At 40.3% G+C, this 20,008-nt stretch overlaps 6 protein-coding genes across 6 annotated transcripts; 3 read left to right on the forward strand and 3 right to left on the reverse strand.

The window, feature by feature from the left end:
- Positions 1-412: 412 nt before the first annotated feature.
- Positions 413-5,573, forward strand: I206_103924 (myosin-1; the record flags this gene model as incomplete). The annotated part of the gene is made up of 24 exons (XM_019156233.1): positions 413-559; positions 615-743; positions 799-841; positions 902-1,230; positions 1,303-1,380; positions 1,434-1,518; positions 1,576-1,679; positions 1,741-2,045; positions 2,106-2,201; positions 2,256-2,274; positions 2,339-2,468; positions 2,525-2,933; positions 2,994-3,164; positions 3,226-3,382; positions 3,465-3,771; positions 3,828-3,919; positions 3,979-4,107; positions 4,165-4,286; positions 4,348-4,475; positions 4,534-4,595; positions 4,647-4,962; positions 5,020-5,071; positions 5,138-5,482; positions 5,537-5,573. 24 exons carry the CDS (start codon positions 413-415, stop codon positions 5,571-5,573), a joined length of 3,792 nt encoding a protein of 1,263 aa, XP_019011191.1.
- A 577-nt stretch (positions 5,574-6,150) lies between these two features.
- Positions 6,151-9,079, reverse strand: I206_103925 (uncharacterized protein; the record flags this gene model as incomplete). The annotated part of the gene is made up of 4 exons (XM_019156232.1): positions 6,151-7,887; positions 7,955-8,264; positions 8,371-8,849; positions 8,924-9,079. 4 exons carry the CDS (start codon positions 9,077-9,079, stop codon positions 6,151-6,153), a joined length of 2,682 nt encoding a protein of 893 aa, XP_019011190.1.
- Positions 9,080-9,711: 632 nt separating this feature from the next.
- I206_103926 (homoserine O-acetyltransferase) lies at positions 9,712-11,718 on the forward strand (the record flags this gene model as incomplete). Its single annotated transcript, XM_070202855.1, has 4 exons — positions 9,712-9,920; positions 10,040-10,213; positions 10,287-11,094; positions 11,167-11,718. The coding sequence occupies 4 exons, from the start codon at positions 9,712-9,714 to the stop codon at positions 11,716-11,718; spliced, it is 1,743 nt and encodes a 580-aa protein (XP_070058956.1).
- A 145-nt stretch (positions 11,719-11,863) lies between these two features.
- Positions 11,864-15,051, reverse strand: I206_103927 (protein SEY1; the record flags this gene model as incomplete). Its single annotated transcript, XM_019156230.1, has 10 exons — positions 11,864-12,451; positions 12,509-12,735; positions 12,803-12,941; positions 13,017-13,393; positions 13,460-13,658; positions 13,753-13,968; positions 14,041-14,161; positions 14,218-14,325; positions 14,418-14,741; positions 14,816-15,051. The coding sequence occupies 10 exons, from the start codon at positions 15,049-15,051 to the stop codon at positions 11,864-11,866; spliced, it is 2,535 nt and encodes an 844-aa protein (XP_019011188.1).
- Positions 15,052-15,427: 376 nt separating this feature from the next.
- Positions 15,428-16,948, forward strand: I206_103928 (uncharacterized protein; the record flags this gene model as incomplete). Its single annotated transcript, XM_019156229.1, has 6 exons — positions 15,428-15,816; positions 15,881-15,950; positions 16,009-16,061; positions 16,118-16,206; positions 16,266-16,298; positions 16,371-16,948. The coding sequence occupies 6 exons, from the start codon at positions 15,428-15,430 to the stop codon at positions 16,946-16,948; spliced, it is 1,212 nt and encodes a 403-aa protein (XP_019011187.1).
- Positions 16,949-17,326: 378 nt separating this feature from the next.
- Positions 17,327-19,644, reverse strand: I206_103929 (uncharacterized protein; the record flags this gene model as incomplete). Its single annotated transcript, XM_019156228.1, has 4 exons — positions 17,327-18,246; positions 18,308-18,938; positions 19,048-19,478; positions 19,578-19,644. The coding sequence occupies 4 exons, from the start codon at positions 19,642-19,644 to the stop codon at positions 17,327-17,329; spliced, it is 2,049 nt and encodes a 682-aa protein (XP_019011186.1).
- Positions 19,645-20,008: the final 364 nt, after the last annotated feature.

Below are 20,008 nucleotides of genomic sequence, written 5' to 3' on the forward strand. Positions count from 1 at the left end.
ATGAGAAGATACTATGACTTGGTTGAATGTATGAATCGTTTCATTGACCAAGAGTTGGGTGTTTTTAAAGTGGTATTGAGTTACCGGAATCAAATCTGCGCAATTACGATTTCTTCTAAATGAGCCCTGTTTGATCAGCTATATTTATTACCTTTCACCTGTAATGATCTAAGTTTAGACCCTGAAGTGGGAACAGCGTCATCTCATAGTCACTCGAATTACAATAATAGATAACACCGCAATAACACTCGGTGTCAATAATTCTACGTTCGTATCACGCTTTTCTTCTTCTTCAATTATAATTGTTTGCGACAGCTTAGCCAGGCAGAACGAATAGATATCTGGCGTCTTGCTGTCAGCAACTCACTGAAGATCATCAGTCAAAGCAGCTTAACGCTTAAGTCGCGATGGTATGTCTGCTTCATCCACATTGACTGAACCTCCATATGATGCTGATACCAGTGTGGTACAGGCCATCTCAAAGAAGGCAGGTAAGAAGGGGGTCAGTGGACTTTTGGGTGGCGGAGGGGGAGGAGCTAAGACTCAGAAGGTACAAAAGGTCAGCTATTTGACTGGCCGCTGCTACGTCCTGCGAAGCTGATAAATCAGGTCAGGCGGATTGGAGTGAAGGATTCAAGAAGAAGAAAGCAGCCGGTGTACCTGATATGACACTATTGAGTACGATCACCAATGAAGCTATCAATGATAACTTGAAGCAACGATTTAACAATCAAGAGATCTACGTGAGCTGTCCCTATATGAGCAATTCTCACTTGAAGCTGATAAAGATGTAATCAGACATATATCGCACACGTATTGATCTCAGTCAACCCTTTTCGAGGTATGTATCTGTCTTCGCTCAATTCCCTTTGGTAGTCACGACTAATCAGAAGCGCCATAGATCTCGGCATATATACCGAGGTTACACTCAACTCTTATCGAGGTAAAAATCGATTAGAAATGACACCACACGTATTCGCCATAGCGGAATCGGCTTACTACCGAATGACAACTGAAAAGGAAAACCAATGTGTTATCATTTCAGGAGAGTCTGGTGCGGGAAAGACGGAAGCTGCTAAAAGGATCATGCAATACATAGCGGCTGTATCAGGAGGTGATGGGTCTGGTGGAGGAATTGAAAGTGTGAAAGAAATGGTGTTAGCAACGAATCCTCTCTTAGAAAGTTTCGGCTGTGCAAAAACACTGAGGAACGATAATTCCTCTCGACATGTGCGTAGACTGACGCTTTCCCGTACAACACCTCGGCACGAGCTTGGCAACTGATCGTTCTGCCATCATCAGGGAAAATACCTGGAGATCATGTTTAATAGTTTAGGTCAACCTGTCGGAGCTCAGATTACCAATTATCTGCTAGAGAAGGTAAGCTTCAGACCACGATATACGCTCGAGCCAAGCTGACTCTTGTGCTTCAGAATCGAGTGGTCGGTCAAATCGAAGATGAGCGAGATTTCCACATATTCTATCAATTTACGAAAGGTGCAAGTGCGGCGCAGAAAGGTAAGCTTTTTTCAATTAAGCTGTTTAGCATCAATCCGCTGATATATATCACAACAGAGGCATTTGGCTTACAAGGACCAGAAGCTTATGCATATACAAGTAGAAGTGGGTGTTTAGATGTGAAAAGTATCAATGATGTATCAGACTTCCAGGAAACTATCGTATGTCATCTATCTAGTCAGACAAGCCAAAGTGATATAGCTGATCAGGCTGACTGTATAGCGGGCAATGCAAATAATTGGTCTGTCAGCAGACGAGCAGAACTCGATCTTCCGAGTCCTTGCTACCATCTTATGGTTAGGAAATGTAGAATTCGTTGAAGGGGATGATGGAAATGCTACAATCGCGGATACTGGTGTAACGGACTTTGCTGGTTATTTGATGGAAGTTGATCCTCAACAGTTACAAAAAGTGCTTTTAACCAGAATTATGGAGACTCAGCGAGGTGGGAGAAGAGGAAGTGTATATGAAGTACCGCAAAATGTAGCTCAAGCTGGATCAAGTCGGGATGCGTTATCCAAAGCTTTGTTCGTCATCGTCAATCCTTCTGCGTTCGCATAGGTCTTTGCTGATAGCCATTGTATTAGGTATAATAACCTTTTCGAGTGGATTGTCAGCCGAGTCAACGTTTCTATGAAACCTCAACAAAGCCCGGAATACGTGATTGGTGTATTGGATATCTAGTGAGTCCCTTCAATTTTCCGAGTGTAAAAAACTTGCTGACTCAGAGCACGAAGTGGGTTTGAGATCTTCCAAGTAAGTCGGGCAAGCACGATCACCAAATGTGTAGACGAAAGACTGACAATCGATCATTGAACAGGACAACAGTTTCGAACAGCTGTGTATTAATTACGTCAACGAAAAGCTGCAACAGATCTTCATTGAATTGACGCTTAAAGCGGAACAGGAGGAATACGTGAATGAGCAGATTAAGTGGACACCTATCAAATGTAAGCCTCCGCATACACCACTCAAATCCATGCACTAACAACCACTCTGCTATCAGTCTTCGACAATGCTGTTGTGTGTTCGTTGATAGAAGACAAACGACCAGCGGGTATCTTCGCAACTCTGAACGACGCGACAGCAACTGCTCATGCCGATCCATCGGCTGCCGACAACTCATTCATCCAGAGATCTAATATGTTAGCTACGAACCCTAACTTCGAAGCCAGAGGAAACAAATTTTTGATAAAGCATTATGCCGGAGATGTGTTGTACAATGTAGCGGGGATGACGGATAAGAATAAGGACACTCTTCTGAAGGATATCTTAGAACTGATTGAGGGATCGAAGGATACTTTCCTGCATACTCTGTTCCCTGAAAAAGTGGATCATTCAAATAAGAAGAGACCACCCACCGCCGGTGATAAGATTAAAGCTTCCGCTAATGCACTGGTGGAAAATCTGATGAGGTGAGCTGACCGTCATTTGATATCACCACATCCTCTAATTCATGGCCGTGTGATATTTAGGTGTCAACCACACTACATAAGAACTATCAAACCTAATCAACACAGATCCCCGACTGAATATGATGACAAAGCGATTTTACATCAAATCAAATATCTGGGTCTTCAAGAGAATATTAGGGTTAGACGAGCAGGTTTTGCTTATCGAGCAGAGTTCTCCAAAATGATCCAAAGGTCAGCTTGATGACGACAACCTCTTCTGATCAAGCTGAACTGACAATGTTTCCTTTTCCAGATTCTACTTGCTATCTCCCGCAACCTCTTACGCAGGTGACTACATCTGGAACGGAGATGATCGATCGGGTTGCGAAAGAATATTGACGGATGCTAAGATATCCAAAGATGAATGGCAAATGGGTGTGACTAAGGCTTTCATCAAGAATCCCGAGACCGTGAGTAACAGGAGATGGCCGACTGTTTTGCACATGTCACAACCACGATATCCCGATCTAATGCTGCTCTGGTGAATTTCAGCTTTTCTATCTAGAAGGCGAACGAGATCGATACTGGCATACCATGGCTTCCCGAATTCAGAGAGCATGGAGAGCATACGTTCGAAGAAAGGTCGAAGCCGCTATCAAGATTCAAAGGTTCTGGAGAAACCAAAAAGAATCGCTCGTCTATGCCAGGAAGCGGGATTACGGTCATGAGGTTCTTGCTTCTCGAAAGGAAAGGCGAAGATTCAGTTTACTTGGTATGAGAAAGTTCATGGGCGACTACTTGGATGTGGGAGGTACCAGTCCACAGGGTGAGATGCTCAGAAATGCAGCTCAGATTGGTCGTAAGTCCGACACCTTTCATTCACTGCGACCAAGCGGAATGCTGATGTCGCTCTAGCTGCCGAGACGGTACATTTCAGTTCGAGAGCTGAATTACTGGTCTCCAAACTTGGTCGATCCAGTAAACTGAGTCCGCGATTTTTGATAATAGTGAGTCTAAGCCCTACGTCTCTGTTATACCGCATCGATGCTGATACGATGCGTTGCAGACGGACAAAGCTGTTTATTTCGTTGTATCGGCATCGAAAGATGGGCGAGTTACTACCAGTTTGGAAAGGAAGATTCCGCTCGTTACAATCAAGACTATATCGATGACCAATCTCAGGGATGATTTCGTGGTAAGCTGAATCCTCAACTGGAAGGGTACGATGAATAACGCTCTCATCATGTTACAGGCTTTGAATGTCCCACCGTGCGAAGAGGGAGATCCTATATTTACTTGCGTTTTCAAGACTGAGATGATGTGTGTTATTCTCACCCTGACAGGAGGTAATCTGAACGTCAGCATCGGTCCTACGTGAGTAATGAGATTTGTCACAAGGTGACCAGAGCCCACGCTGACTGTCCTCCTTTGACAGAATTGACTATCTCAAGAAGAAGGACAAACGCGCCCAAATCATAGCCAAGAAAGACGAGTCTGTGAGGGGAGAGGCACAATACAAAAGTCATACCATCGTTGTGGGATCTGGTGAACCAGCAACAAGTGGTAAGCCCCTCTGTCAGCTCCAATGTAGAAAGCGCAAGCTGATGTAGTATACGAACAGTATCGAACCCTATGCCACCTAGAAAACCCAAAGCTAAGAAGGCAGCCAAAGCTGCGTCTTCCGTAAGCTACACGTTACTCTGCATTCCAGTGCAAGCTGACATAGATTTACAGAGCCGACCAACGAATCGTCCGACAGCTAAAGCTTTGCCAGGAGCTACTAAACCTTCAGCGCCTGCAGCTATGGCTTCGATGCCTTCTGCTCCAATCGCGACCAAGGCGGCGGCCGCAGCTAAAGCTCCGATTGCTACTGGTGCAGCCAGAGCGGCTCCTTCCATACCTGGACGCGGAGCACCTCCCCCACCGCCGCCTCCTCCCGCTGCTCCAGCCAAACAGATGTACAAGGCTTTGTATGCGTTTGCAGGTCAACCTGGGGAGATTAACTTGGTAAAAGGCGAAGAGGTCGAGGTAAAGGAAAAGGATGATAATGGTCAGTAATCATGAACGTCGTGAACGTATACCAGTAGTGCTGACTTCTAAATCGCAGGATGGTGGATGGTAGTAAAGAATGGACAGGAGGGATGGGCGCCATCGAATTAGTAAGTTCGGGCGTCCACAATGATGTACAAGCTGTTCATCTATTGATGCTATCACGTTTGATCCAGCTTGAAACTAATTGAATCGGCTCCTGCACCTCCTCCGCCTCCTCCACCGGCTGCCAGACGAGCACCTCCAGCTGCACCGGCTCTGAATGGCTCAGCTTCCAACGCCTCAACTCCACCTACTTCTAGACCTTCCTCCACGATCGGTGCCAAACCAGCTTTGGCACCTGCAATAAAACCTAAACCTGCTATACCTGCCAAACCTTCAGTAGGAGCTAAGCCCGCAGGTTTAGGAGGTAAACCACCTGTACCTTCCGCACCAAAAATCGCTCCATCCGGAGCAGGGAAAAAACCAGGTGCGGTAGCTCCACCAGCTGCAGCAGGTGGTCAGCTAGATTTGGCAGCAGTGTAAGTCATTTTAAATGCAAGAAATCATATATGTTGACTGTCAATGCTTTTTAGGTTCGCCAAAAGGGCTCAACAGGCCAGAGGAGAATAGAACAATTGAATGAGGAGAGGAAAACACCGGAAAGATGACAATCCGTCACTCTCGGTGACGGTATTGTGCAGAACTGCGCAGTAGAATGTTTGTAAATTAGAGGAACAAAGAGACAATTGGATTGATCAGAATCCTTCCTACAGTATATATCGGATGCAACTAGTGAAACAAGCTTCTATTTCTGATTTGCCAAATTCAGATCTCGGCAATTTCGAATATCGTGTTTTGTAGGGTTTTATACAAATAATTCGCGCAACACAGTACAACACACGAACATTGATTTTAGCTGGTGCCGAGTTGAGCAACCTCACTCTCAAAACTCACAGTCTGCGACAAGTGCCTCATTCATTGCTAATGCAGCCGCGTCCCCCAGCTTGAGAGAACTCGAGGCGTCAATTTACCTTCCGATGCGATATCAATATCAAAGTCATACTTATACATTATATTCATTTATCAAAGTACGTTCCGCATCACGCTCTCCCATCACGGATGGCATCCGATAAACCTACTGCAGATGGTCTTCGATTTGATCAAAAAGTAATAATATTTACCCCATTTTCCTATATACAGGATCCCATCAGCTCGACGCCCATGTGTCTCCGGGGCGCATCAAGTTGAATTCATATTGAATTCGACATACCATAATGAGTGCTAATCTATTAGAATCAAACTCTATCCCCTGTAAAGCTCTCTTCATATCCCATTCGAATAAGATCGTACTTTCCTTGAATTGAAGATGGTTTGTAGTGTTCATTTGATCCATTTCGAACAGACCTGACGTGGATATTAACCTGTCTTCCTCTCCTGAGCGATCTTTAGGGTATTTGATCTTGGTTGGTCCAATGATCTTAGGTAAAGCTATAGGTTTTGGTAATTTGCATTGATGTGTTATCATCTCTTTCAATTCAGATTTGGGATATTTCCGCTTGTATTCTGATTCTGATAAAGGAGGTGAAGGTGTCTGACCGAAGGATCTTGAATCTTTGAGAGGCGAAAATAATCGTCTTCCAAGTGGTCTACCGGATCTAAGTCCACTCTCGGTATGATGAAGGAGATTGGAATTGTAGTCTCTTATGATCAAGGTCTGGGGTATGGTTTTAGGGTTCTTACTTGGGGGACCTTCAGATTCCCATGGAATGTCAGTTTGTATCACTCGGGTGCCTATAGCTATCGGAGGTCCTGCTAGATACGAGAGGCTAAGAAAGCCTTCTCCTTCCCATTCTTCGTATGGTATGTATATCGTGGAATATTTAGCTTGGGGACTCTTGGATTCACGGCCTGCAAGGCACATGTCCCTACCAAAGGAGTCCAGAAGGACTGGACTCGGCTTTTTCTTCGAATTGACCTTATCGGCATCGTCACGTCCCATTTTGAAATGGCCCTTGCCATATCTCATCGCCTTAGGAGCTTGATCCGCTTCACCAATGTCAGTTTCCCATCCTTCTTCATCAAAATCAATGACCGAGGCATTTTTCAGACCCAAGCGGCGGTTCAGAGCTCGTTGAACGGAAAGGTCATCCGACCACATAGTGTCTAGCATATCTTGACCTCTTCGATCGTTACTGAGGCGTCCATTGAATGAGATCCTATCTGATTGCATCATGGTAATTTTAGCGATTAAAAATCTGAGGTTAATAGTACCCTGACAACGTAAGGGCACATACCCTTCGATCGGGTCATTGACTCTCCCGGTGATCTCATATGTCATGACTCCATCACGATCCCCTCGGACGAGCGCGTCATCTATCTTTGCTGGGCTGATAAGGCACTGATATAGAGTTATCGCATTCTCACCGACCATCATAGGTATGATCAAATCTATAGGGTTGGATCTCGCATGACTTGAGATTGGCTCCACGCCTCCATCGAAAGTCGGAGTAAGAAGGGAGCAGACAGGTTCAGATTGAGCCATTTTCCAGAATTCCCAGAAAGAACGCTGGGAAGGTCCGTTTCTTCGCTTCGAGCTGGCTCGAAATGCTGCAGTGGAGTCTTGGGTGCTTTTGCGTTCGCCTGGTAATTCGTATACTGTTATACAGCCAACCCAGCTCTTCCGCCATTCGTATTTTAGTTTCTGAGGCGGGCGATGAGCTCTCTTTGGCTCAGCTTGTTTCACTCTTTGTCCGACCTTATGTCCACGAGTCGTTTTCCTGGTTGCGCTTTCAGTCTGCTTCGCAGGCGCTGAACTGTGGCCGTTCAATGCGGCGGAAGAACCTTCAACAGGGTATCTCATGTATCGGAGCGAAGTGACTATAGCGAATGTTCCGAAGAATGTAAAATCGTCGACCTTTGGTGCGCTAGAAGGGGGCGTGATAGCCTATGCCAAGAGGAAAGTGAAAGACTGTGTATTAGCTCCGAATTTGAAACGGAAGAACCATACTCACGCCCAGAGATACGCCTCTTTTCCAATCCCAGAAACCTAACCAATTAGGGCACAGCGTATGTGTGGATATGAGTAACACACCCAGTCTACCACCAGCCACGATTTCCACTTTGATTCGATGTAAGTGGAGTCTGGCAGGGACTCGAATTTCGATGAATTCTAGACGAGCTTCGGGATGCTTCATTATATCGTGGAAGACACCTTTTGGAGGCGTTTCGATAATTTTCGGGGGAAGAAGGGGATGCAAATAGACTCGGTGTATAGTCGAGGCGGTAGATTCCTCGGTGGCGAATTGACAAGGAATTTCGTTGCTGAGCGTGTATGATGCATGCAATTAGCGCTGTTTCTCATCCAATTATAATTGCCAATAGCGAACACATGCTGGACGTTCAGGCAGGGTTCAAGTATGTCACTCACCTTTCTCGTGTGATAGCAATGACGTTGTCTTCCACACACATAGCCATAGTCTTGAAAGTATCCTCCCCTTGATCGAACTTCCATCTATAATGTCCTTGAACTTTATACGCTCCTCGAGATTTGGCAACTTGGTCCTCTTTTTCATTACTCTCCATCTTCCATACACTCCAAGAATCGAACTTGTATCCTTTCTGGGAATTGCCAACAAAGAGCGGTATCTTTTGTTCACATTCTCCCATAAGCATATAGCCAGAATGAAATGCGTGTACAAAACTATTTGGTACGTGGATGCACTTCATCGAGGAGGGTTTCAGATGATTCAATCTTTCTTCCGTTTCAAGCAATGAGGATAGTTTTTCGGCGCTTGATCTGTCATCCGAAATGTCGGTAAAAGAAGCTGGTAACGCGTGGAATGCTTGTCGATAGGATAGCTGTAAACTGGAGGAAGAAATGAATATATCATTGCAATGTTTGCTGACCTGTCGAGTGAATTAGATTAATCAGCTCGATCAACATAGTCTGAAAAGGGGGAGTAGTGTTGCATTTTACTCACCCTCAACAACCTCGCTTTACTTCTCAAATCCAACAGATGGAAAATAAGCTCCAAGATCGCAGAATCCGCATATCCGCTAAACAAGAGGGCTAATCCGGCAGGCTGAGGTACTTCTTGGTGTTCCTGGTGCGAAAGCACATTGATCTTGTTGATCATGTTTGGCTTTCGAGATGAACTGAATGGAACCGGTTGCTATGTGAAGAAAAGATTGATGTCGTATATTACAACAAATTAAGCGGTGATAAATTAGATGTCAAGATGTCAATCAAACATCCATTGCTGTTTTGAGGTTCTTTTATAGGTCTTCCACCAGTCAGCTAAACTATAGGAAAATAACGCTCGATCCAACTTGTCAAGAGGTCAGTGCGTAGGTGATTTAGTGGGTCAGTGCATTTATGCGCCGTCAAGCTAGTTCCACTCGTCCCTGAATCGTGATTGGGATTGGGAGTTTCTGATTGCTAAACCATTGGCTGTTATGATTGCTCACCTCGTGATTGATAATTGTGGAGTATTCATTAGAGCTTGAATTGGTCTATAATTGGTACACCATTCTAGATCTTGAATTGGGCAGAGTATCCTGTGGATCACAGCGAGTAATCGAAATACTCGCGCTGTACCGTTCACGTTAATCGTAATCGTAAGCGGTGACTTCCGCCAAGTCTTATCGACTCGCTTCTATCATCATGACATATTTCCAAAAATCAAGTCTACTCCATGGAATGATTTATTGACTTTGTTATTGATCTTATTACGAAAGAGTCATTAATATTACAGCTTCCATAATCAATATGGCATCGTCATCGTCATCTTCGAACAATCCTTTTGCCGGGTTGATCTCGCAAAATACAACGATAATACCTTCTTTCACTTTGGAATCAGGTGTAACGTTACAAGATGTTCCTGTAGCTTATAAGACATGGGGTAAATTGAATGAGAATGGTGATAATTGTTTAGTAATTTGTCATGCTTTGACTGGAAGTGCAGATGTAGAAGATTGGTGAGTTTGTAATACAATAACTACTCCTTCAATCAAAAATCAATCCTGCTGCAGTATCTTCGTCGAAATGATATCTCTTTTCTCGAATATCAAGCTAATTTTGATATTGCTTACTATAGGTGGGGACCTCTCTTAGGCCCTGACAGAGCATTTGATCCTACTAGATTCTTCATCTTCTGTGCCAACGTTATTGGATCTCCATATGGTACGGTCTCAAGTGTAACTATTAATCCTGAAACTGGAAGACCATTCGGTCCCGAGATGCCTGGAAGTAGTCCAAAAGATGATGTCAGGTGAGTAATATACTCTCCAGTTGGTGAATATGATTTACTTTGTCGCTGATCTACTACGTTGATAACTTCATAGGCTCCATTATATCATCTTGAAATCACTCGGTGTCAATTCGGTGGCTTCAGTGATTGGAGGTTCAATGGGAGGAATGACATGTTTAGAGTGGCCTTTGAATTCACCTCCAGGATTCGTTCGTTCAATTGTACCTTTAGCTACTTCTGCAAGACATTCAGCATGGTGTATATCATGGGGAGAAGCACAAAGACAATCAATTTATTCTGATCCAGATTATAAAGATGGATATTATTTTGAAAAACAAAATGAAAATGGAGAAATGATAAATGATTTTCATCAACAACCTAATAGAGGTTTAGCAGCAGCTAGAATGGCAGCTTTATTAACTTATAGATCAAGAGATTCATTTGAAAATAGATTTGGTAGAAGATCAGGTAATAAAAATAATAAAACGACAAATTCTGTACCAAAAGGTGGAGTTAGAATTATGGGTGGTGAAAAAACAACAGATCCTTCAAGTTTAAGTGATTCAGATTTTGCAAAAGCACAACAAAAAAATTCAGTACAAAAAGATAATGTAACTGCAAGAGAAATTGCATGGAGAGAACATAATGATGGACATAGATCAAATTCTTCAACAGGTATAAGTAGAAGAGGATCAGATTCTGGTAAATCTTCTAATGGTATACAAACACCTGATTTAGAAAAATCTTTAATTTTACAAGATAATGATAAAATTGGACAAGGTGTTGCTTTAGGTTCAGTAGCTGCATTGAATCAAAATCAAGATAATAAATTAAATAATGAAGGAGATAAACAACCTAAAATATTTAGTGCTCAAAGTTATTTAAGATATCAAGGTGATAAAGTGAGTTTTTCCGATTCGAAATCTATTTTATCAAAATTTTTCAACGATATAATTAATTATAATTGTTTGTAGTTTACAAGTAGATTTGATGCAAATTGTTATATTCATATAACACGTAAATTAGATAATCATGATCTTTCATTACCTTCAAAAGATTCTTCTTTAAATTCAATTTCTTCTAAATTACAACCTCAAATAATAACAACATCAACAACAAATGATCAAGATTTTAATTCAGATAATGAAGAATTAGAATTAGATTTAGAAAATTTATTATCAAAAGCATTATCTTTTGAACCACCTGCATTAATTATTGGAATTGAATCAGATGGATTATTTACAACTTCTGAACAAAAAGAATTAGCAAAATTTATACCTGATGCAGAATTAATTGTTATACCTTCTTTAGATGGACATGATGGTTTTTTACTTGAATTTGAAGCTATAAATGGTTGGATTGATGGTTTTTTAAAAAGAAAAATGCCAGAATTTTTTAAAAATAGAATTATATCAATTGATCAATATAATAATAATAATAATAAAAATAAAAATAATCAAAATGGATTTGAAATTAAAAAAGAAAGTGTATTTGGTGAAGCAGAAGCAGATGTTACTAGGTGGTAGTAAGAGGAATTTTTTGTTAATTAACAAAAAAATAAAAAAAAAACGATGTATTGCCCCAAAAAAAATTAAAAAAGGTAAAATAACAACACAAGAATTTATGCATATAATAATAAAGAAAAAAACAATATTTTATTTTTCATATAAATTACTTTTCAATCATTTTTTCATTTATTAAATCACCTTTTTTCCTTTCTTCATTTTTTAATCCATCATTTAAAGTATTTGATAAATAAGGTGTATTAAGTATTTGTTGTTTTTGATTTTCAGGTAATTCTTTAAAAGCTTCTCTTAATTTATCTGTTGCAATTCTTTTAACTTCATAAAAAACTGTTTTACAAATTTGAAGTAAAGGTCCAGCTAATCCAAGTTGAAGTATTATATAACCTGATGCACCTAATACTAAAATCATTGCAAAGTATAAAGGATTAAATAAAACAGTCATAGCTTCATTCCAACCTAAAACAATTAATATACCATACATCCATAATGGTATTTGTGCGACTGAAGATACCATTGATCTTTTTGCTTCTACGTATGCAGCATCTGCTTCTCTCTTGAACCGACTTTCTATTGATAAGATTTTAGTAGGTGAGAGTAGAACGAATGCGGTTGAAGGATCAAATGGAATTGGGTCGGATTCAATGTCGAATGTGGATTCTGGTGATGGTAATGTGGGTAACAGAGATGAGGAAGTAGGTGAGATGGAAGCAAATATAGGGAGAAGTGATAATGTCTAAAAAGTACTATATTAGCTAGTCTACTTGGTGATAACTTGTCATAGTTCACTGACCTCTTCCTTGGCTTTGGTGAATGCGCTCTCGATGTCATCTTCAGGCTTCCACACTCTAGGTACTCCACTCTCATCATATCTGAATTTTTCCTCAAACGTGCTCCGCAAGGTAGCAAGGATAGTCGCATCAGAAGTCTGTTCTTCCAATTTTCGGCGCAACGATAACCATGTTCGAGCTCGCAAAGAAAGCAGAGCAGCGTTGTTTTCTTCTTCTGAGCAATTATAAGCTGGATAAAATCAGTATATCAGCTTTCGCCATCTCAAGTCAGTCAATTTGACACATCGGCTACCCACCTTTTGCCTTTGTCAAATACGATTGTTCGGCATCCTCGTTGACCTGTTTATAAGTCTTCAGTACGATATTCCACATCTCCACTGATGGTTGCGAGAGAGCCACTTCAACCGGTTCAAGCAATTGCCTTTTCACATTACGCTATAATCATCAAATCGAGTCAGATATCACCGTTGCCTTGCCGATATGATGGGTTCAGCATAACAAATGACTCACCTCGATTGTATTGACCATCTTCTTAGTCTCATCTGCTCGACATCTATCGGCAATACTCTTCAGATCTTCGTCAAGTAACGCTAACTCATGTTCGTATTCCCAATCCGTACCATCAATCTTAACTTCTTTAGCACCGTCAAGGAAGCGCTGCCTAGCGTTGTCCGATCCCTCATTGACTACCTTCGCGAAATCATACCCCACTTCTTTAGTTCCTCTCACTATATCCTTAGAGAATTTAGCGGTTTCAATTTTGTGAAGGTTCTTCAGTTGACCTAGGAACAGTGATGATAATGAAGCGTGTAGACCTGTCAACAGGTCGAGTCTTTTCCGTTGATAAACCCCTGCGTGGTATCTCGAAGCATCTCTATCAAATTTGCCTAAAGTAGTGAGGTCTCAAGGTCAGCTGGGAATACAGTCTTCGGTCGTCTCTGAGGCTGACTTACCAAGGGCAGTGTCTAACCAGTCTTTCATCAAAGCCCCAAGACCCTCGACAACCTGGCCGGCCTCAACAGGTTTCCTAACGATTTTTGAACTGGCTAAGAAGATTTCGGTCACAGCCGCAGAGAGTTCATCACATCTGAATTGAGCGAGGAGTTCTTGTTGAGTAGGCAGGTCGAGATCTTTGTTGGTAAGAACTTGTTGCTATATGGAAAGATGCAGATTCAGCGCCAGTGCTCCTTGTGAACAAGAATACGGTTTGGTCAGGGCTTTCAGGTCACCGACCCGGCTGACTTACCCATATACCCTCCATATAAAATCCTACACCATCTGCGGGTATTCTCTTATGATAGCTTGGTTGGAAGACATAATCTGACCTCGAGCGATCAGTGAACCTTCTCCTTAATTCCAGCACTTCATCTTCGAATTTTTCTGGCATGAGGATCTTATGAGGTAAGGTAGCAAAGGACAGGTCAAAGTACGAAGAGAGGGTAGCATCAGCGAGGTGCGATGGCTGAACAAGAACAACATTATCAGTTCGACGATTCATATTGCGATGGATCGCGGTAACATCAATGAAACTCACCTTCGACAAACTAGCCCATATCTTCTCCATATCCTGCGTTAAAGTAGCAGTGAGATTGCTGACAGGCGTAGCGCCAACATGATCACGGATCACGAAGAGAATAAGAGTTTTCTCTTGGGGTCTGAATCAAACGCCATAAGCTAGTGAGATTGCTCCAGAAGATGATCGATAGCTTACTTTGGCTTCGAGCTATCTCCGCCTCCTCCGAAAAGACCCAAATTCACCTCGAAGACGGTTTTGAGTAATCCCATATTTGCTCCGTTATATAACCCAATTTGATGTTCCCTATCTCCCTTCAAATCAGCTACCGTCAAGCGAGAATGATGGGTCCCTCACATCTAACCATGGTGTTCAAATAAGGAGAATCGTATACTTACCAAAGATTCACAATCAAAACTTCAGTACTAGCCAGACTGAATAAAGCAGATTTTCTTTCAAAATCTTGATCTTCGCCTCTTTCTCTACCATCTGTACCTTCTACATCCATCACCAAGGTATTTCCATAAGTCGAAGGACACATCCATATTCCCTTTGTAGTTTGTTGTCGTTTACTCTCATCCATAACATCGAAAGTTGTTCCGAAAAGTCTATTCAGTAAAGTTGATTTACCGGTAGATTGTGATCCAAATACTGAGACTACATCATATGCGAAGCCTTTATCTAGTAAGCCCCATTTGTCTAGATAAGGAGAGAGCTGTTTCCTATTCGGTTCCATCGGTTTAAAATCAGCATGGTTTCCGAAGGGCATTAGGGGTAGTCAAGAGGTTATGCTCACGTAAATTCTTGATGCTCGTTCACTATCTGTAATCTACCTTCTCCTGAATGATTGGTGCCATTTGGTTCTTTTGGAGTCGATGCTAGACCATTCTGTACAGGAGGAGGTGAAACTACAGATACTTCTTTGACAGCTTGACGAGCTTCATCTGTTGTTCTTGGATCGTCCAAGATTCGCTGTAATTCCGGTGGAGGATTGGCAAGTAGGTTTGAAGCTGTCTCTGGAGTCTGATTCATCTTGCTCCGTCCTCGGCCTCCTATTCTTGTGTTTTAGCAAGATATAAGAGTGAATATAGCTGATTGAATCGTTCAAATTGAGAGGGATTTGTTGGATTCAATCTATAAACCTTACCTGACAACCTATCATCCATTCAAGCAACAACGTCACACTCGGGGTATAAAGTGAGAATATCAAATAAGTTTTTGAGTTTAACCGGTCATTCTGATAATTATGATGAGCCGGTAAGTCAGTCAGTCACCTTTGTCATGACGCGACAACAATTATATTTATTACTTATTTATTCGCACGATTTCCCATCATCATCCTAATCTTTTCATCTATTCCCCAGCTATCAATATCACCACCGTCAGCTCAAGTAATTGACATAACAAAATGTCGTCTTTAGCTGATGATGAATTCGGAGATATCGTAAAGATCTCACCTCCCACAACGTCAACACCTTTATTCCCATCGCATAACGATGAGAATGGCTTCAACTCCCAGTTGAATGCAGCGATGGATTCGAACGAATCGAATTCAGCTGCGGCCGTATCAGAAATACCAAAAGAAGTAGATACGAAGTATGACATTAAGCCTATCATAAAACCCTCTTCGGGAGAGGGTCCAATCTCGATACTCAAAACTTCTTCGAGCCCAAGTACGCCCATCAAGAAGGAGATCAAGCTCGTCATTAAACAAGATAAGCTTCCAGAACAAGCCCATCAGGACATGAATGGTGTATTCGACGATACAGTCAAAAAAGTCAAAATTCAGTCTGACAAGTAAGCTAATTGCTCCCCTGCCATCTATTACGGCGCACTAGCTTACGAGAATTTGAATGCGTAGACTCCAGACAGCTGCTCAACCCTATGCCGACAAAACTAGAAACTTTGCCGAGAGTAGACCTGTTCTATTTGTACGTTGGCCTATGATTCCTGCTTTCGAATAACGCAGCTGATGTTCATTGATCATAGACTTTCATTGCTCTCTGGGCTGCTTTTAGCGCGATTCCGATTTTCATTTTCCTGTATGTTTGCTGCCTTGATAGTCCATCAGGCCAATTGTATCTGACGCAATCCCCAGTGGTTTTGCATTAATCACTACGCTCGTCATCATGTCTACCGCAATTTTCTTCTCTGCTTTGATCATTATTGGAGCGGTCCTGATGGGAGGTAAGCTCTCATATGCCTAAATCACTGCGAACTTCGACAACTGACAAGTACCATTTCAGGTGGAGCGTTGATCGGTACTTTGCTGTTTGGAGGTCAGTCAGCTTCTCAAACAGCGTTGCTATATAGCCATTCCGATCCAAGCTGATAACCTTCGATATCTGTAGTTGCCCTTCTCGTCCCAATCATATTCATTACGACATTTCTGGCTGTCGGTTCGCTTACAACGCTACTAGGTCTATTCCTCGTACATAGACTATATTTAAATATAGCAAACGCAGCAGTGCAAGAAGGTTGGACTGCCAATGCCATCATTTCAGGCATCAAAGCTTGGATCGAGGAGACTTCCATACGAATCCGCTCATCTTCTCCGTTCAGAAAATCATCATCGATAATTGGAAATGATAAAAAATCTAAACATGGTCACAAGCATCATCATAAATTAGGAAGTTCTGGGCCAAACAATGCTTCTACAGTAATCAGTACAGCACCTAGAGAGAAACTTCAGGGATTTGGTACACTTGAAGAAAACAAGACGGATGATCAATTCAATATCAGAGATGAAAAGGTAAAACCCCACGAATATGAGGGAGATCAACAAGATATTCAAAGTCAAGCTTCAACCTCGACTGCTTCTTCGCGAACTTCGCATGGAACGGCATTGAGCGAGAAAATCGGTCATGGTAATATTGAGGGAATTCCAAAACTTGGTGACTTGTCAGAAAAGTCTAGCCATGAGGTATAGATTATTACCTTCCATCTTAAGTTGCCAATTCATAAAGTCTCGGTAGAAAACACGATTTGAAATTGAAATGGAATTTCGTACTATGTAGTCGCGATTATTGACGTTGTATACTTGATGTTGATTTTATGTATATCGTTTATGCTGACGAGATACAAACTGCGCACAGTATAACATCAGAATCAAATCTGGTTCTCCGGAAGAAAAGCAATAATATTTCGTATATTATATGCATGCACAGGTATGTAATATAGTCAATACAAGCAAGTAGGAAATTCACTTCATCGTATGAAATAGCAGCAATCGTATGAATAGGGTATATCTGAATAACAAATTTTATATACAACCATATATCATTAAGAATTTTATTCTTTCTTCTACTCAATCATCAAGCCGTATTCTACCTTGTCCTTGTTCTTCACCATTATTGAATGGGCTAAATAATCTTTCCCACCATGTCCTTTTTCTAACTTCAGTCCAATTTCTCAATTCACCTTCGACTACATTTTCGTTCTCTTCGGCATTGTTAACTTCTTGTTCTTCTTGATTTTCATGATTATTTAACAATCTAGTTTGATTATTATTTCCTTGTATGATAATATTTTGTAAATCTCTTTGATTTTCTGATTTACTTTTAAATCTTCTTCTTTTTCCCCATAAATCTTTAATTCCTTCTCCGGAAGAAGAAGAAGAATTATTTTCAATATCAATTGAATGATTATTATTTTGAATTGGATGAGGATGTGGATGAAAATTACCATCAATTGAGAAATTTCCAGTTCTTAATGCGAATCCAGGTGAAGAAGCTCCTAAACCAATTGAAAATCCAGTTGGTGCACCTGTAGGTAAATCAGAAACTAAACTACCATATCTCATTCTATGATGATGATGATGTTTTCTTCTTGTATTAGGTGACATTGGTGAAGTAGGAGTAGAATTAGAATTAGGATTAGGACTTGTGAAAATTGATCGATTAAATCCTAATTCACTTATTGTTGGTGATGATATTAAATTTCCATCTTGAATTTGATTTGGAAATTGACTTGTACTTGGTGAAAGAGGATCGACATGTTCATGATTAAGATTATGGTTTGAACTTATAACATCCTCATTCCCTTCAAATGTTAATAAAGACTCTGTATCTGATTCTTCTTCTACCCAAGTTCCTATATCTACGGCTGAATCAGGTTGAATTGCCGATACAACCCAAACACCTAAAAGAAGTATAGCTACTCCAAGAGATACAATGATAATTTTCAATGTTGATAATTTTGAAAATTGATCATAAAATACTAATCCATCTAAAGGATAATTTAATAAGCATTAAACTTACAAGTAAAATTTGAAAAAGGATGGACTTACCAAATATACTACTCAAATTGAAAAAACAAAAAGCTAAAGGACAAATAATAGCAGGACTAGCAAAAGTTAAACTATAATTTAAATAAACTAATTGAAGTATTGCACAAATTCCTAAACCTAAAACAAGAAACCAAGTTTGAATTCTTAATAATTCATTTTTACCTTGTTGTCCATTTGTTCTAAAATAATTTATTGTTAAAACTAATAATTCAACTGCTGCTTTTGCTAAAACTAAACACATTCCAGAAAGTGTTCCTGATGCAGAAGCGAATCCTAATCCGCATAAAGTCAATTTTTTCTGTTGTTTTTCATTTAATTTCATCATTGTCTTTATTTGATCAGAACAATTTGGTGGAGGATCTATTTCTAAATGTAAATTTTGATTATGTTTAGGTTTTAATATAGATTTGGGAGTGAAAGATTTAGGTAATGGGATTGAAGAAGAAGTAGGAGAAGACCATCTACGAGGTTTTGTAAATCTGAATGGAATTGAAGTTGAATTTGAATGAGGACTAGCGGCATTACTTGGTACAATTGATACTGGAGTTGATCTACCTGATTCATTTGAAGGATCTAATGGAAGTTGAATTTTAGATATTTGTCGATGAACATGAAATACAGTTAAATGAGACTATTAAAAAATAAAATAAAACACAAAACATTTTTAGCCTTGATTTCCAAAAGAATCTAAAAAGGGAACTGTTTTTTTTTTCTTTTATTGAATAGTTTAATTAACTCACAATAATAATTACAGTAAAAGTTAAAAAACTTAAAATACTAAAAAAAATTAAAAAAGTAGATCTTTTAAATAAAATTAAAATTTCATCCAGTGTATGATGATTTTCTTCATTTGAATCTTCTTTAACAACACCAAAAATTGCAATTAAAATTGCACCTAATGAAATTAAACTCGTACCAATTAACCAATTTTTACCAAATTTATCTTTTAATAAAAATTTTGATAAAATTGCATTATAAATTAATGAAATTGCACCTAATGGTGCTAAAATTATTATAGGTAATGAATCAAGTTGAAATATTGTTGAAAAAATATTTGAAGTTATATAAATTCCAAAACCTATTAACCATAATGGACGTTTTATTGGTTTTTTTCTTTTTTCAAAAGGTAATGATGAATTATTTAAATGTGATTTACGTTGAATTGTTAGACCTGAAAAGAAAAATAAGAAAAATTCAAATCAAAATTGTCAGCTTCAATAATTTATGTTTATAAAGACATTCTATCGAATCAATTGAGGAAAATCCTTACCTAATGATTGGATAAAAGATGAGAATAACCCGACCAAGATAGCTACAGCAACTGGTATACCAGCCATAATGAGTCCACTAAGCGATCTGTATAGCCGATATTGCAGTGACTGAAGTAGGCTATACTACAGATAGTTCCGGACGGTCTGTAATCAAGATGTGATTGATCGCCTGTCGAAGTTCACCGATACGGGCCATTCATTGAGCTAATGACTCTGAGCAACCTATCGCACGTGATCGATCCGGCAGTAAGGGTAAGATGAATATCAAGATCTTGCCAACATCGATTGTCGAAATACGAGTCAAAAGTTATAAGTATATAATACAAATGATTCTTTAAAATTAGAACTAGGTTAGCTATATTGACTGGATCGCGTTTCATACCAGACGCAACTCCGATGACACGCTACCACGTGTCAGGCACCACCGTTC

Source organism: Kwoniella pini, chromosome 5 (genome assembly GCF_000512605.2).
Source record: "Kwoniella pini CBS 10737 chromosome 5, complete sequence".
In the NCBI taxonomy this organism is placed as follows: Eukaryota; Fungi; Basidiomycota; class Tremellomycetes; order Tremellales; family Cryptococcaceae; genus Kwoniella; species Kwoniella pini.